The sequence below is a fragment of the Chenopodium album genome, chromosome 17 (genome assembly GCF_948465745.1).
Source record: "Chenopodium album chromosome 17, dcCheAlbu1.1, whole genome shotgun sequence".
In the NCBI taxonomy this organism is placed as follows: domain Eukaryota; kingdom Viridiplantae; phylum Streptophyta; class Magnoliopsida; order Caryophyllales; family Amaranthaceae; genus Chenopodium; species Chenopodium album.
Window position 1 is genome coordinate 50017158 of NC_137850.1, and position 17690 is coordinate 50034847.

At 35.7% G+C, this 17690-nt stretch overlaps 3 protein-coding genes across 3 annotated transcripts; all 3 read left to right on the top strand.

Moving 5' to 3' along the window:
• The first annotated feature begins 31 nt into the window (after positions 1 to 31).
• Positions 32 to 5543, top strand: LOC145588426 (putative CRM domain-containing protein At3g25440, chloroplastic). Its single transcript, XM_081645075.1, has 5 exons — positions 32 to 356; positions 1239 to 1548; positions 2185 to 2592; positions 3396 to 3946; positions 4642 to 5543. Exons 1-4 carry the CDS (start codon positions 244 to 246, stop codon positions 3942 to 3944), a joined length of 1380 nt encoding a protein of 459 aa, XP_081501201.1. The 5' UTR covers positions 32 to 243; the 3' UTR covers positions 3945 to 3946; positions 4642 to 5543.
• Positions 5544 to 5906: 363 nt separating this feature from the next.
• On the top strand, positions 5907 to 10285 carry LOC145588427 (pentatricopeptide repeat-containing protein At5g09450, mitochondrial-like). The gene is made up of 3 exons (XM_081645076.1): positions 5907 to 6059; positions 6137 to 6425; positions 9024 to 10285. The coding sequence occupies exons 1-3, from the start codon at positions 6025 to 6027 to the stop codon at positions 9918 to 9920; spliced, it is 1221 nt and encodes a 406-aa protein (XP_081501202.1). The 5' UTR covers positions 5907 to 6024; the 3' UTR covers positions 9921 to 10285.
• A 1184-nt stretch (positions 10286 to 11469) lies between these two features.
• Positions 11470 to 16171, top strand: LOC145588428 (serine/threonine-protein kinase PEPKR2-like). The gene is made up of 5 exons (XM_081645077.1): positions 11470 to 11664; positions 11784 to 11860; positions 11984 to 13023; positions 13427 to 13723; positions 15534 to 16171. The coding sequence occupies exons 3-5, from the start codon at positions 12282 to 12284 to the stop codon at positions 15905 to 15907; spliced, it is 1413 nt and encodes a 470-aa protein (XP_081501203.1). The 5' UTR covers positions 11470 to 11664; positions 11784 to 11860; positions 11984 to 12281; the 3' UTR covers positions 15908 to 16171.
• Positions 16172 to 17690: the final 1519 nt, after the last annotated feature.

Here is a 17690-nt window from a genome sequence, read left to right on the forward strand (position 1 = left end):
ATAACTCTAACTTTTGGTTTGAGCTTTCCTTTCTGGTTCCTCGAGATCTTGATATCGATTCTCTCTCTGAACGCAAAAACAGAAAAAATAAATAAAAAAATAAATTCACCCAAATCTAACTTGGCCTCATTTTCATTTGAGAAAACGAAGTGAGGAAACAAAGAATTGGAAAAGCAGAGCAGCGAGCAGTGGCACCACCGCAGCAGGTGGTTGCGGCAGAGGAAGCAGTCACAGCACCAGAAAATGCGCAGGGTTGCGCTTTCTTCTTCTTCTTCTTCTTCTTCAATCTTCTTCCTAATCAGGCGTTTTTCTCTCAACCCTTTATTTCCCAACTCCCCTTTTCTCCATACACCCTGGTACTCTCTCTCTCTCTCTCCTTTCACTCTCTTGCGCTTTCTTGCTGTTTATTAATCCTTTTCTTAATTAATTCTACAAATTTAATTAGCATTTGATTATACTAATTACTTTAGTTCTCTCTGTTTGAGGGATTTTAATTTTGGGTTTTACTTATGTTTTGATTTGCTTAAGGTTATTTGCTATGATGGGTTAATTTTTGTTATTGATATGATTTATGTTATCATTTTTTGTGATTGTATTGGGTACATTGGATTAATTTTAACATGTGAATTGGGAAGGATTTTGGGATTAAGATTGAGATTGCTTATTTAGGTAGAAATTTAATTGGAAAATTTGACTCCTGGGTTCTGAAGCTTGTGTTGCAGCATTGTAGTTATGTTTCACACAAATTACACACTCCCTCGGTCCGAAAGTAATGGTCACAAAGTATGAAAGTATTCTATTTTAAAATGTTTTGAGAAAGTTGTCATGTTTTATAAATTTGGGCTAATGATTTACTACAATTGTATTGTTACTATGTGCTTCTGTCTAAATTATATGGTGAAAGAGCTGCAAGTTTAATTTTACTTCTATATAGTGATATTTTTCTATCCTAACTTATGAGGGGTTGAGATAATGTGACACCAAAGGGTCATTGTTGTCTATGTTTGGAAAGTGGGTTAGGATCTTCCCTATTGTTGCTGTCTGTATCACTGCTAAAAGGTTGTTACTTCATACTGTGAAATGGATCAGGATTTCAGGACGATAATATTGGGTGCGGTTTTATAAGATAACTCTCAAACTTATAACACACCATATGTTTTTATTTTTGTGGGGTTGGGATGTGTTGAACTTGATAGGTTGCTTTCGTGGTTATGCTAATGATATCATTTTTATACTAGCTTGCCTATAGTGCTATCCAAGTATTTCATCCAAGATCCTCCTTTAGGACCACTCCTTCGAGTTTCCTCTATTTCAGGCTACCGAGGCTTCCACAGTAGTCTGTTTTTGGACAGCGCTAGTACTGATGCAGATACCTTAAAGAAATCTGAGAGAAGCTCTACTTCACAGGATGCCTCTACAAAGGTAAAGAGGAAAAAACTAAAAGGAAAGAGGGCAGGTGTAAGGTGGCTAAAGCACTTTAGGTGGAAGAAGAAGAAGGAGCATCAGAGGATGACTGCTGAAGAAAAGCTCTTATACAAGCTAAATAGGGTCAGCTGCTACATTCTTCCATTCTTTTCCTCCTTTCTGCTGTTCTGCATTTGAACATTTTGCTTGTTATTTCAATGTTTTATTAATTTTATACAAAAAGAACGAAAAGTGCTTAAACAGGAAGATGTTTCTGCGTCATGTGACATTTACTAATCCCAATACAGGATGTTGGAATTTGCCTCTATCTTAAGAGTGATGTTCTTACAACTTTTGCATCTCATAATCTTATTCTTATACTGTTTTCCTGTGCAATGTAACATCCTTTATAATGCGTGTGTATTGACTTCCAAGTATGGCACATTGCATTATTTTTTTTATAATTCTGTCCTCTCATGACAAACGTAGTTTAAGAGAGGGAAGGAGTGGGGATGGAAGGGTTTGACATATGTATTTCTATTAAGGGTGAAGCAACTGCTTATTTTTGTTCTGTGCCGACTTCATCTTCAAACATTATGCTTTCATCTAGCTGTTACATGTTTTCTGTTTAATCTCAAAAGGGAAATTTGTCGCTCGTAAGCTTGCTTGAGTATATAAATTAGACTTACTGTTATTCTTTGCCCTTGCTCATGCTCCTTCACAGCCCCCCTTCCCCAAAACTAAAACAAATGAGCTGTCTCTGACTTGGCTTCAGTACAGGCTAGGAAAAAAGAAGAAAGACTTGTTGAGGCACTGAAGAAGTTAGAGCCGAAAGAGTGGTCAGAAGCAACTCATGATCCCGAGGTGTTGACGCCAGAAGAGCATTTTTACTTTTTGAAGATGGGCCTCAAGTGCAAGAACTATGTTCCTGTTGGTAGAAGAGGGATATACCAAGGTGTAATCCTCAACATGCATTTACATTGGAAGAAACACCAAACATTACAAGTAATTGTAAAGACATTCACTCCTCAAGAAGTTAAGGAGATAGCTACTGAATTAGCAAGATTGACTGGTGGAATCGTACTAGACATTCAAGAAGAGAACACGATAATCATGTACAGGGGAAAGAACTATTCACAACCTCCAGCAGAAATAATGTCACCACGTGTGACCCTTCCTAGGAAGAAGGTAATATATGTTATTGTAATGTTCTCATGTTTGATCATTTCATATCATGAATCAGGTTTTTGGCACAAAAAAAAAAAAAAAAACCTAAGATATGTTTGTTATTTTTCTTTTCCTGATGACAAAGATGGTGTTTTTTTTTTGTTTCTTTTTTTTTAGGGCTCCTTGCTTGTTTGTCCGTTTCTACATCAAAATAATATTTTAGTTCATAATATCAGGCTGTAGAGTGTATAATAAAATTTCAATTTGCCTCATATTATGCTAGCAAATTGTTGGTAGTGTCAAAGATTCTACGGGTACATTTACGTACATAGTGAAACTTTTATTCCTAGGAAAATTTAAAGTACGGAGTATAACAATCAAAGCTGTTGGGTACCTCATAAAGGTCAAACCAAAGCTCAGGATACCAGTGAAAATTTACACAAGGGCGTTAAGCATCTCTTAGTAATCCTCATATATACTTCATTCATTCGTACATGACTTTTATGCCTTTTCATTGAACAGTTTGACGCAATACGTGTTGTTTGCTTTCTTGAAGAACTTGGTATTGTGTTAAATTATTCTATTGCTCTACAATGACCTGTTGTGTAGAAATTCCTTGAAAATCTTTAATTTTCATATCTTTACACCAGACTTTTTAAATATTGAAATATTCTTCTTGAACATTGAGTTACTCTATAGCCTTATTTGACCAACTCAGAATCAGAAGTAAAATTTTGTTGAAATGCTGCTGGGCATAATTTTATGGACAGATCAGGGAGAGTGCCTCTTAGCTCACTAATAGATGAATGTTTAATTCTTTGTAGGCGTTGGATAAATCTCAATATAGAGATTCTTTGAGGGCTGTTAGAAAATATATTCCGAGGCTTGAGCAGGAACTTGAGCTGCTCCGCGCACAGGCTCGAAACAAAGAGAATCATGCTTCCGAGCTAGCTGAAAATCCTACAAATATATCACCTGATACGCATGATATTTCTTCTGCTCCCTTACCAAGCTTGGAGTCGCCCCCTTCAGACAAACTTAGAGAATTGATGGATCAATATGATAAAACTGTGGAAAATGATGATCCATTCACAGATGAAAGCGTGAGCTCAGATTCAGAAGATTTATCTGACATTTTTGAGACAGATTCAGATAGTGCAGAAAATGTAGAGCAGCCTCTATACTTACACGAGTTTGATAAATTACCTGCCAAGATTACTGACACAGAAACATTTGCGAAAGATCTCTGTCAGATGTCAGTAGACTCAAAAAAGAGCGAGCTGTCAAGTGAGAACGTTGACCTAGCTGATTTTGATGAGGTTGACCAGGTCTTTTTGCGAGCAGCTGAACTTTTGAAAAAGAAGAGACGATGAAGGTAAGACTATCACATAACAAGGCTGTTGGGAAATTCTCTTTTCTGCTGTATTGACACATGAAATCATTTTGATCTACATTTAGGGATATAGGTCATTGTAGCTATGCATGATGTGTGTCAGTGTGTGTATAAAGATGCCCAACAACGCAACATTAACTTGCTAATCCTCTGATTCTCTCAACATTTGATTAATTGGAAGCAGGCAATTTCTTGAACATATTTACATTTTTTTTTGTAGTATAATACAGTAGTTGGTTTAAAAATCACACCCCATATTATTGATCCAATTTTCAAATAAAGTGCTCCTCTTCCTTTCTGTATAGCTGTTTTGAGGAGTATTTAGTAAATTGAAATGTAATCTTTTCCCACTGAGCTTTTTGATCTCCTGCTTTTGTTTTTACTATGAAGGGCAAATGGAGGCCTCATTTATGGTAGATTGTTGCTGAAACTTTTTACTTATTACTTGTCAAGTGCATGTAGCACTAGATAGAAGTGGATGGAGGAAGGGGATCTTTGTGGATGACCCCCAGAGATAAATTCTAGGTTCATGCAGTCGACCCCACCTTTTTAGGGATTAAACTTTGCTGTTCATTTTATGGTCTTTGATGGAGTATTTCATGAAGTTGCTTTTCTGTAAGTTTGAATTTCTTAACCAATGGCTAGTGCTCTAACTCCTAATGCTTTGACACTTTCAGATTACAGAGTGGATGGCCATGATAATATCAAAGTTGATGAATTCTTTCAGCAAATCAAGGATTCTGTTTGTCCTTCAGTGCCAAGGCCTTCAGTGAAGTGATGACTCGGTATGTCTGTGGGGCAAATGGTGAAGGTTTCTGCAGTTAGTGAAGATCTGAAGTTCCAAAAGGTTGGCCAGATCTGTTAACGTATAAACCTTTGGAGAAGTTCTTGTGCAGTAACTCTCAACAGCAATGTTGTACGAAGAAGCAATATTATTGAGTTGGGCTGGGATCCATAATTTGATGAAGGTTGGATGGTATCCAAACCATGCTAATTATATCCGTGACAACAGGACACCTTACCTATCTTTTAGAAGCTGAAATAGTGTTACTCGGATAATGACGTACTTCTAATTCCCTCGTCTTATTGCATGCTGGATTGGAAAACAAGGATGCAGTTGACTAAATATGTAGATCTCTGAGGGTAACTGAGCTAACGTGGTTAAAATGTGCCTATTGTTTCAACATACATGATGTGGGGGAATACTGAAGATGCTGCTGAAGTCATGGGTCAGCAGGGGAAGACCTCAACAACCCTAATTTTTGCAATTTCCTCTGTGAACTGTACTTTGACAACCTTAATATTGGCGAATACTCCTGCTGAAGCTGGATTTGCAGAAAGTGTTCAAAGTTTCAATCTGAAACAGGAATTCTGATATCATCGATGAACGTAAACAGTCATGTTAGTTAAGAGGTTTTACTTAGACTACCTGGGGTCTTGAGAAGAGCATAGATGGATGAATCCTCCATCTTTAGTGGTATTGAGATGTAGCTTAATAGCCTGCCTAATGACAGTTTTTGACTTCTGATAACAACCATCAGACTTATTTCGGAATAATATTTTGAAAAATTCTCTTGAAGTGGTAATATGTGTATCTTTGATGGAAAAATCACTCTCACAATCAGTTAGGTTAATCCACACTACCAAAATTAGAGTTGACTTAGTGAAAATGAGTTAATTTGTAAAATTCAGTTTCAATAAAGATAACTTTTAATGAGCACAATATTTTTCATTCCAATACAAATGAGGTAAAAACAATGGAACTTACAAAAGTGATATTATTTTACACCTATCAATCTAAGCTTTCTTTAACCAATGAGGTCTTGACCTATAAAATGCTCGTATGTGGTTTAGAACTCTACCTTGAGCCAAAAATAACACCTTGTTTGACTGCTTCAATACCCATGCCATTTAAACTGTCATGATTTATATCATATTTAATACTCGTAATAGTCATATGAGATCTTGTTGGCTCGGAATCGCAAAGTCCAAACGAGAACTACTCTAGCAAGCTAGCAGCAGGCCAACAATAGTCACACCGTGCAGCATCAACCCACGCCATGGCAGGTCGCTGTCTCCTCCTCCATCTCAGACGGTAATTCTTTCTCTCTCTCTCATCTTCCATTTTCAGTATTAAGCTCACTTTCTCAAACTTTTCTCTCAATTTTGCAGAAAAATCATCACAATTACAAATAGCAGTAACACCAAAATCAATGTGAAATTTCTGAGTTCCAATTCAACTTCCGACGCTTTAACAACCGAAACCCTGGAATTTGAAGATTCTTCTTCTCTAATTTCCGACGATTTGAAGAGTCGGATCTTCCGTCTTCGACTTCCTAAACGAAGCGCCACTAATATTATTCAGAAATGGATCAATGAGGGCAATTCCGTTACTCTCCCTCAACTCCGTCAAATTTCTCGAGACCTTCGTAAATCTAATCGTTATAAGCACGCTCTTGAGGTATTTTTCCTACATTTTGTTGAATTTTTGGTGTATTCAGCTTATCATTTATATGTATAATTAGGGTTATGGCATTGAATCATAAAGAACTAGAATTTCAAGCTATTTTGTAAGTAGTATAATTAAGTAAATGAAGGGAAAATATCTAAGTGAATTGCACCCAATGATATAGATTATAGACTAGTCACATTGTTATTGAATGTGAGGTCGTTTTGAGATGTTCGGAGAAAGTTGTTACCTTTTGGAGTTGATTAATGGATTGGGTTTTGATAGCTAGATTTCATATTATATAGTGTGTTTGGTGAAGGGGTACCAATTTGGTTGATTACTATGCTGGAACATAGAGCTTCTACAATTGGGATATTTAATTAGAGTACTAACTTTATGTCATTGGGTCTGTTAGATGAGGTGTACAAGAATTGATTTAGATCTAAACTTTTTGGAATCTTGGTGTCTCCTTTCTTGTTTTAAATATTACTTCATACAATGTAAAGGGTTGAGTACAGAAAACTTGTGATGTTGCAAGTGGTAGTCTCTGATGTTGAGCGAATTCTATAATGTCTATGGTAGAGACAACAGACTAAAGAAGGCAAGAGAGGGCTTCTAACTTGCTAATTTGCTATCGTGTCATGAACTCATGATACTCAAGAAATTTTAGTCTTGATTCCAAAACCGAATGAAGTTATAGTAGTTCTTTGAATATGGCTGTGATTTGGGTTCTAACAAGGAGAGGTTCTACTATGATGTCCATGTGTGGTCTGTGAGTTAGATGGTGTGCTTGTTTTGTATTGCTCTCAATTTTGTAACCTTGCTGAAATGAGGAATATGTTATAATTTTTATGAGTCTTGTGACATTTGAAGCTTCATGGTGTTTCTGGCTTTCTGCTGTGAATAATAAATACTCTGAATATCACTTCTTTATTTGGGGAAATAGTTTCAGGGGAGTACTGAGTAGAAACATAAGCTGCTTAATTTTGGCACAGAAGTTGAAGTATACACTCGTATGCTTTATGATTTTAAGCCTGTATTACTTAAAGATGGCCATATGAGTGTGTTGTTTGATTTAAGCATCAGCAGCTTCAACTATTTTTGTAAAATTTTCAGAATTAACCTGGTTTGAAGAGTTGAAGTTTTTGAGTTTCTTGACCTTGTCTTTGTTATCATACAATGTAAGTATTTGTGTTAAAATATAAAAGTTCCCAGTAAGCTGGTTTAAGAATACAATTGTCTCAGGGATAAAGAAACCAGAAATCACCCATAGTTTCCGTTAGATAGTGCCTTTTTATTGGGGATTATATCTTAAAACCTGCTAATGGATGTACTGCTGCTGTGGAATGTGCCGAATTCACATTTCTGTCCTGACTTTAGTATCAAAACATGTTGTAGCTCTTTCTTTGGACGTGCTCAACTTTATCATTGTCTCTCAGAGTCCCAGCTTTTATTTTATTTATTTTGGGAAGAATATTAATGATGGCAAATGCCTTGCAGTTATGCTTAGATATTTGAGTCAGAGAGCCTATATGTCTGCACTGTACCATCTTATTGACTTGGAGTGGTATGGAGGCTTCTTTTATTAGACTTCCATGAATCTAGAATGGGTTATTATTGATAGTAATGTTAGGATATCAAGAATTGTTATATAACTGAGATGAGCAAGGTAGATAGGCCTGATACAGTGATACTGAAGAAATCAGAAGAGTTGACCTTTAACTTGTGTGAGCTACTTTAAAATGACTTATGGCAATTTCCCTTGACTACGTCTGATGAGAATAGGTCTAGAAATTTTTGTTTTAAGATTGAAGAAAGAGAATTTATGGTTGATTCTGCCATTGTGGTCTAGTGTGTGGTCATCAGGGCAACACAAAATAAGTTGTAAGAATGATGTTATATGAGTACTTGTTTCGTTATGGCTACTATGAAAATAAGTAGTCCCGAGATGCGAACTAGCTTCATTTTTTTTTTTTTTTTTTTGTAGGAATTCTGTGCTGCAAAGATGTTAGTTAATTCTGAATTTTAGTATTGCTATATTTGCTAACCATCTGCTCCTAAACCTCATACTTCTCTATGAATGGCATAATGTGTTATAATTTTTCACAGTTAACTGTTATAATGTGTTATGTCCTTTTCTTTATATATCGCACAATTCCTTATGACGATTCATGTTAGCCGACCCCAAACCATTTTGGGACTAAGGCTTTGTTGTTGTTGTTGTAACTGTTGTCACAATGAGTGAAAAAAGTTCATTGCCAATATTATTAGGCATATAAGAGAGGGCCAAAAATCCCAATCTGTTTTCATACCCCCCATGTATTCTGTGCCAAATCTTTCTGTTAAAATACAGTGGCTAGCCTTCAATTATGCTGTGAAATATCCAATGATTGTCATTGTTTCCGTTGCCTTTTCATGTGAATGTTGGCTTCAATTTATGGGAGAGAGCACACTTTTCTTTCTTTTTTCTTCACCTTCTTCTGTTTTTATGTTGCTAATTGAGATTGTTCTGACCTTTTCTGACTAATATACATGGTAGGATTATTTTACTTAAGTGCTTTGTGATGCTCGAGTTAATGGTCAGTTAACTAATGGTTTGTTACCATACAGATAACAGAATGGATGGTTTCTCATAATGAATTCAAGTTATCTGATTCTGACTATGCTGTTCGCCTTGATTTGATGACAAAAGTTTTTGGGGTTGATGCTGCTGAAAGATATTTTGAAGGTCTTCCACATGATGCTAAAACAAATGAAACATACACAGCTCTCCTCCACTCCTATGCATGTGCTAAATTAACTGATAAAGCCGAGGAGCTTTTTCAGCGTATGATGGAGTCAGGTCTATCCTTCCATGCCATTACCTACAATGAGATGATGACTTTGTACATGTCTGTGGGTCAAATGGAGAAGGTTTCTTCAGTTATTGAAGAGCTGAAACGCCATAAGGTGGCACCAGATCTCTTTACTTATAACCTTTGGATAAGCTCTTGTGCTGCAACTCTCGACATTGATGGTGTCAGAAGCGTTCTATCTGAGATGAGCCAAGATCCTCACTCTGATGATGGTTGGGTGAGTTACCGAAACCTTACTAACATTTATGTTACAACGGGCCAACTTTCCAGTTCTGGGGGTAGCTCTCTTGTAGAAGCTGAAAAGACCGTTACTCAGAGAGAATGGATTACCTATGATTTCCTCATCTTACTTCATGCTGGCTTTGGAAACAAGGATATGATTGACCAGATATGGAAATCCTTAAGAATGACTAAGCAAAAAATGATTGGTCGCAATTATGTGCCCATCTTGTCTTCATATTTGATGCTAGGCCACATTGAAGAAGTAGAAGAAATAATAGATCAATGGAAGAACTCCACTTCTTCAGTTTTTGATAGATCCCTCTGTGATAGATTGGCGAATGCTTTTGTAGAAGCTGGATTTATAGAAAGAGCTGAAACTTTCCGTTCCCTTTTGAATAAGAAAGATGATGCTATCAGTGAATTGGAATAGGCACAAAGCAGCTATGGTGGGTGAAAAGTAGGCAGATGAGTCCTGCTACTCAGGTGTGGCGTTTTTGAAGCCCGCTTGATGACAGTTTTGATAAAAGCCAGCAGATAAATGAATTTTTTGAAAGAATCTCCATTCAATGTATTTGTCATCGATCATGTACAACTCTTGTTTCGAATCTTCCATCTTTGGTAAATGAAACTGTTTATCATTATTGGCTAGTAATAATGAGCAAAAAATGTAGGAGTACAACGACGATCATGCTTTGCTCTATCATACTGTCGTATTGTGATTTTATGTGTAAGAAAGTGTGGTTGGTCATATGAGGTTTTGTCTTTCAAAAAATAAAATATGAGGTCTTGTATTTATCTTTGGTATATATATTCACAATATAATTGTTTATAATTTTTATCTCTATTATATAAGTGAGGGCTTTGGTAGTTTGGTCATTTGGTGTCCACCTAAATATACAATAATACCTTTCATTTTTTGAAACCTATAATACCTTTCATAGCTCAATGTGAATGTTGAAAAAAAAAAAAAAAAAAAAAGCAATTGGCTTGAATGGAACGATAAATAATCGATGGTGATAATTACAATTAAAATGAAAAGTACTGTAATCATTTACAAATCAATCATAATTGACAAGTTAAAATTTGACATTAATTCTTCAAATAATTGTCACCAACTAAGGAATAATAAATTGTGGCACTATTATGATGAAATTTTCTTTGTGGAGGCGAATGCACAATGCTTGGTACATCCGATTTTCTTTAAAAAAAAAGGCGGAATGAACATTTAGTTGTTCAGTAAAGAACATATAGTTGTTTTGTAAAGAACATATAGCTATTTTATAAAGAACATCCAGTTTTATATGTTTTTTTTTTGTAAATCTAAAGAACATTTGTAATATTAGTAAAGAACATGATAATATTAAGGAACATTATTCATATAGTAAATGTACATTTTGTATAAATGATCATGTATGTATATGAAAAAGTACATTTTACTGTATTATAATGTACATTGTATTATATTCTAATAAACATATATGTTATAATGTTGGTTACATGTTTAATGTACATTATATTATTTGGATCATGTAAGTATATGAAAAAAGAAAATTTTACTGTATTTTAATGTACATTGTATTATTTTAATCTACAACTTTTTCTAAATTTGTCTAATTGCTTGCTTTCTTCTTTCAAAATGTATTAATCGGTCGATCTTCTTCAAGAACTTCATTTTATTTCTCATTGCAACAACAAAATTACATCAAAATCGCAATTAATTCCCAATAAAATATTCTAAAAACATTTCATTTTCCAAAACCAGTTATATGCAAAGTCATAATATGTCAATCGTCCACTCATTAAATTGTATGCTAATCAAATCCACTAATGGAAAAATCCAATTTGATACAACTCAATCCAATTTGATACAACTCAATCCGATTTGATATAATTCAACCCCTTATACTCAGCCCTAATCTTCTCCTTGAGAAGAAATTCTTACAAAGCAAATGAAAAATTAAACGTTAAGCCCCACCATAGACATACACTAATGTTCCCTCTCACGGGCTCCTCGAAGTCCCACAATTTTCCATACTAAAGAAGACTACTGTACTCCCTGAATACAGTATTCCCAGTAATTATTAGCACCTCTCATACTCCTTTTTCTCACTCTTTTCTTCTCTTCTACACTCTTCATTTCACTTACCTTTCTTTTCACTCTTCTTCTATCAAAGGTATTCTCTTTCCTGCTTTTCTTTTCTTTTTGATTTTTGGTTCATTTGATTGATCTTTGATGTTATAATCTTGTTTTTGTTTCTGGGTTTGTTGATTTTTTGGTTGTTTGATTGTATAGGTTTGTGGAAGAATTACTGAGTTGGTGATCTGAAATGGGTGTTACTAAGAGAATTAAAAAGTTATCTGATTTTCAAGGTAGGCTAATACCCTTCCTTTTGTTTTCAATTTAATTTCTTTTTTTGTGGGATTTATTGTTGATTTATTATGGTAGTTTCGTATTTTGATTTGGGTCTTTTTTTTACCCTGGGTTTTCTTCAGAATTTGATCAACAATGGAGGGGTTTGATGCGTTGGCTTTGGGTTGGTGGCGGGTTCTTGCTCCAATGATAGAGAAAGAATTTGGTTTCTGAACTTTTGCTTTTCAGAAAATTATGTCCATTTTATTGATGAATTAGTTATAGCATTAGTTTGATTTAATTTGTAGTTTGATGTAATTTGCTAATTGTTATTAGTGCAACAATGTTCAGTTGAGTAGTGATTACTGATTAGTTAGGGTGAGTGTAGGGAGTAATTGACAATGTGGACTGATGAATGATTTTTAGTAATTTAGGATTTAGATGAAGTCACCGAGTAAGAAAAGGAAGGGAGTTGAGGAGCTATTGAATCGTGGGAGATATACTTCGTCAATAGCATATTATAGGTCTCATGTATCGTTGGAAGATTACTCTAGGCTAAGAAAAAGGGGAAAGGAAGATGTAGTTAGAGATGATTGTAGATTGTCCGAGAGTAGAGTGAGTGGTGTCGTTACTGCTCCACCTTATGGTAGCTTGCCTTCTGGGTCACCTACGAGAGGTATTAAAAGGAAAATAGGTTGTATAGATGCAGCTACCAGAACAGGAAGGAAGAAAAAAATTGAGCAGGATTATTATTTGGGTGCTACGATTGGGAAAGGGAAATTCGGGTCTGTGAGAATGTGCTGGAGCAAAGCAAGTGGTGAGGTGTTTGCGTGTAAAACTTTAGCCAAAGGGGAAGAACCTGTGCATCGAGAGGTGGAGATTATGCAACATTTGTCTGGACATGTGGGCATTGTTACACTCAAGGCAGTGTATGAGGATGTTGAATCTTTCTATCTTGTGATGGAATTTTGCTCTGGCGGGAGATTGCTTGACCAAATGGCAAGGGAAAGGCGATATTGTGAGCAGCAGGCTGCTAACATACTAAGAGAACTTGTTATGGTCATCAAATACTGTCATGATATGGGTGTTGTTCATCGTGATATAAAGCCAGAGAATGTTCTTCTTACATCCTCAGGGGGCTTGAAGCTTGCAGATTTTGGCTTGGCAGTTAGGATTGTTAATGGTAAGTGGGCTCATAAATTATTATGCTTGATGCTGCATTTAAGAGCTTGCCATGTTAGGTCTTCTTCATTGCAATTTATGGTCATCAGTTTATAAGCATCACTTTCGATTCGTATGATTTGTGCTTTTAAATACTTAGTATATTTTATGTAAATTTCTATAAAGGTATGAAGTCTGAGGTCATATTGTTGTGACTCGAAGAAGTGGCAATCCTGGATTTTGTTCATGTCGTGTATGTCTTTGTTTATGTGGTATGTTTGTCAATTATCTGCTGTTCACATGATCACATCTCTCTCCAATCAACAGACATACACTAGGGGGGAATGGGGATAGTGACTGGATAGAGGGAGGAGAGAAAAAAAATGCAATATATAATTTTTTTACTCTTTGATGTCTCCTTTCAGGTCAGAGCTTGTCTGGTGTGGTTGGAACTCCGGCTTATGTTGCTCCTGAAATTTTGGCGGGTGAATATTCAGAAAAGGTGGATATCTGGAGTGCTGGGGTGCTTCTTCATGCACTTTTGATTGGTGTTTTACCCTTTCAAGGAAGCTCTTTAGAAGCTTGTTTCGAGTCCATCAAGAGTGTGGATCTTAATTTTGATAGTGGCTTATGGATAACAGTTTCACAGCCTGCTAAGGATTTAATTGCTCGTATGCTAACAAGAGATGTTTCAACAAGACTATCTGCCGATGAAGTACTAAGTAAGTTCCAGTCTTTCTTATTGGTCTTTCCACTGCAAAGTCTAGAACCCTCTTCTGCTTGTTTCACAGGTTGCTTCTTGCATCCAAAATGTGTTCGGCTGTTCGCCCTAAAATTGGTCATGTGATGATGTTTTAAGCAATTGCACTCATTTCCACATATATCTTAATTATTAATTTATTTCTAGGCTTTTAGATTGACAATAGTCACAGATATTTGATGCGAAAAAATGACAAACTAGAAATTGGAGGATCTTATGTTTAGAGTTACAGTGGATTTCTCCTTTTTCTTTCTTGTTCAATTTGTAGATTTGATGGCAGATCTATTCGAGTACATATACGTATAGCAGAGTTATCAGTGGTAAAGTAAAAAAAAAAAGGGACCCTTGAAAGATACTAAATCTTTTCTTAGTATTATCCTCAAATATTTGTAACCCTTCCCCTCACCTTGATCATCTGATCTTTAATGAGTTTCTGTTTCTATATCTGTTCCCATTTTATATTTGTTTCTCTGCCATGTAGGTTAAGACCGAATTTTATGTTTCCATATCCTTTCCCATTTTCATATCTGCTTGTGTGCTACAGAAATTGTGACCGAATCCTATGTTTCCATTTCTAATTCATATTTATGAGTTGTTTGAGTGGGACTCGGGAGGGGAGGTTTTTGAGAGGAAGCCGTCAACAGAGGCAGTTAGCACCTCCTTGTTTAGTATCGAATCACTATATCTATATTTATGAGTGTTTAGGTTATCATTGTAGTTGGTTAGACTGATAGTTCAAGCTTGTAAAATCAAGTTAACTAGCTACGGAGCATGTTTGCAGTGGAGATGGTGACAGTCTATGAGAGGTGAACTGGAGGCAGCTAAACTTTTTGCAGATTTAAAGCTGAGTTAGTTGTGATGCTTACATACGAATCTAGGGTATTGGGCCTATTGGCTAGTTGGGAGGATGGTAAATCTATCTATGATGCTAAAGTTGTTTTCACTCTTGGAATTTATGCATGCTTGGTCATTTTTGGTTGCCGGTGTAGAAGAATTGCTGATGTTGGTACTGTAGCAAATGAGATATATTTGGGGTTGATATTAATTGTGCTTATGTATGCTTGTTAACTAGAATAATGAAGATTGCAACCATTATGGTTGCTGCGAGTCGAGTAATTCAACTTTAGAGTGTTTCTTTTGACAGTGAGATTGCACAAGTCAATAAGATTTAGCACATTTTCTTATTTTCCAGAAAGTTAAGAAATGAGGAAAAAAGTTGTTTGTAGGCTTGCTTGGAATGCGATTAATCATGATGGGCAGAAGGGAGGTAATAAAGAGGCTGAGAATGGGTGGAGGTGGTTAGTAATTTTGGTGAAAAAGAGAGAGGAAGAGAAGGTAATAGATTACCCCCAATTCAGGGTTTTCAAGTACACCCCTGCTTATGGGGCCTAGGTATAAGAATTACCCCCCAAATAAGGGTAATAATCTACCATCACGGCCTCTTCCTTCAAGCATTACTACCCCCACTCGATTATTTATCACTTCTTATTGCCTGTCCTAGAGGAAACATCTTTACTCCTCAACAACACCCACCCACCCCCCCCCCCCCCCCCTCCCTCTCTCACCCCAGCTTCTTAATGTTAGGTAGGGTAAAATCCATTAACTGCTGGTCATGTTTTGATTGTTTATTTCCATCTCTTTTATCTTCAGTTATTTGTGCTATTTGACAATATAAGTGTGATGGTACGAAAAGCCATTATCAACTGAATTGGTAAATTTGCTTGTGTGTGCTCATGTTATGGTGCTCTAATACAATGTTCTATTTGTGACAGAACATCCATGGCTTTTGTTCTACGCTGATCCACCTTTGAAGACACTGACCCTTAAGTTAACACCGAGCAAAAGTAGGAGAATGACTTCACGTGACGTGACTGTAAAAAAAAGGAATGAATCAGAAAATAAACAGGATAAGCCAGCTTATTCACACAGAGTTGACTCAGACAATGACTCGTCGACAAGCAGGTCGACAAGTTCTTCGTGCAAGTTGGAAGAGGACAGTGGATTAGTGGATGCTCTTGCAGTTGCAGTTTCCTGCATGAACATCACTGAAACTAAGAGGATTAGGTTATGCAACCCACCGAGTACTATTTCTATTTCACACGAGTGTTCATCTAATATAAAAACTAATCTCTGTACAGCTTTCTGATTATTTCTGAAGTGTTGATAAACAGTTTTAAGCTACTGGGGTTAACTTAAGGTAATGTTAGCCACCTCAGAGCTTAAATCAGAACTTAGGACTGCCCTTATGGTATTAATCTTACCTGTTAATGCTTTTATTATTCGATAAGCGGGTTTTGACTATTCTGTAATGTGTGCATATTTTCGTACCAGTATGTGACTAGCTGAAGGACAGTTACCAATAGGATGTTATAATGCAACTTAAAGTTAATATTACACGACTGTTTTTCCTTGGGTGCATCTTTTCTCTCTTTTGTGCATTATAGTCCCCTTTTCCATATGCTGTCATTTTCGCAGCTGTTTATATCCTGAGAAAGATTGAAGGATAGGACTTTAGAAAAATGAAACAATGTCTGCTCATGTAGTTTGAGTGCTTGGTCATCTTTACTGCCATTAATCCGATGACCTTTCCTAAACCTCTTTCATTCGCCTCAACCTGCCCGTAGTTGCGAATGAGTCCAGTCCTTTCACCGATTAACTTCACCGATAGTGTGCAGTGCAGTCCCTTAACCACATCAACTTTGTCGCTACCTTTACCGAACCTTGATTTTATATATGACAGATATCAGAAACACTCAAATAATTTGATCTCTCTACCACATATTTATAAAAGATTACTGAATTGCTGATACATAAGGGTGTCAAATAGTCAGAGCCGTCAAAAATTGACCCGACCTAATCTTAAGTGTCCTGGAGTCCTAAATTAGAATTCTATCTGAATGGATTTATTGCTTTAACATGACTATATTTGAAATGGCCAACCCAACAGGACCTTCTCCACACATCCATTATGACTGCTATCTCTATTTTTGGTCTTTTACTGATGTTAATCTCCATTTCTACCACTACTACCATTAGGTCCTCACTCCACAGTAATCCAATGGAACACCCTGAATTTCAAAACTCCGAGCTCTTTTCTCCTTTAAATCATACTAGTAATTCAGTAAACACTAGATTCCTCGTCTCTTCTAAGGAAAAGCTCCCTAATTATTAGAATAAGTAATAGGGGTAACCTTTAATGACCAGGTAACATCCAAATCCGAAAATTTGAATAATTCACCAACGAATTCCTAACACCATGTGTCTTCATAACCCATACATTAACATTATCCGAATACCTTCTATACATACGTATAATATATAGTCCGTGGAAACATTGAAAAGGGGTAATATAAAAGAGTGGAGGCCAAACGACTAAACCATGATAGAGCCATATAGCTGAAAGTTTTTCCCTGCAGGCGAATGCATCTGGTTTTTTTATAAAAAAAAAGCGGAATGAACATATAGTTGTTTTGGAAAAAAACATACAGCTATTTTATAAAGAACATCACATATAATTGTTTTGTAAAGAATATATATCTATTTTATAAAAAAACATCCAGCTTTATGTTTTTATATATATATCTAAAGAACATTCGTATTATTAATAAAGAAATGGTAATATGAACATTATTTTTATTCAACCACTATAATCTAAACACAAAATTCAAAGAACATTTCAAAATAAACAATTAACATTATGTCACAAATAAATATACATTTTGACAATCAAAGAACATGGAGATAAATAACATTATTTAACAGCATGTTCTTTTCACTCTAGGTATACGTTCATTACATGTTAATAGTATATTCTTTTCATTGTAACTATATATATATATATATATATATATATATATATATATATATATATATGTTCATTATATTTCTATAATATGTTCATTCCGCTTTATAGAATAGGTAAAATACAC

Coding starts and splice junctions, on each gene's coding strand:
- LOC145588426 (XM_081645075.1), top strand. CDS start 244: ATGCGCAGGGTTGCGCTTTCTTCTTCTTCTTCTTCTTCTTCAATCTTC. Junction 1,549..2,184: donor TCTTATACAAGCTAAATAGG/GTCAGCTGCTAC, acceptor GCTTCAGTACAG/GCTAGGAAAAAAGAAGAAAG. Junction 2,593..3,395: donor TGACCCTTCCTAGGAAGAAG/GTAATATATGTT, acceptor AATTCTTTGTAG/GCGTTGGATAAATCTCAATA.
- LOC145588427 (XM_081645076.1), top strand. CDS start 6,025: ATGGCAGGTCGCTGTCTCCTCCTCCATCTCAGACG. Junction 6,060..6,136: donor CTCCTCCTCCATCTCAGACG/GTAATTCTTTCT, acceptor TCAATTTTGCAG/AAAAATCATCACAATTACAA. Junction 6,426..9,023: donor GTTATAAGCACGCTCTTGAG/GTATTTTTCCTA, acceptor GTTACCATACAG/ATAACAGAATGGATGGTTTC.
- LOC145588428 (XM_081645077.1), top strand. CDS start 12,282: ATGAAGTCACCGAGTAAGAAAAGGAAGGGAGTTGAGGAGCTATTGAAT. Junction 13,024..13,426: donor GGCAGTTAGGATTGTTAATG/GTAAGTGGGCTC, acceptor GTCTCCTTTCAG/GTCAGAGCTTGTCTGGTGTG. Junction 13,724..15,533: donor ATCTGCCGATGAAGTACTAA/GTAAGTTCCAGT, acceptor TATTTGTGACAG/AACATCCATGGCTTTTGTTC.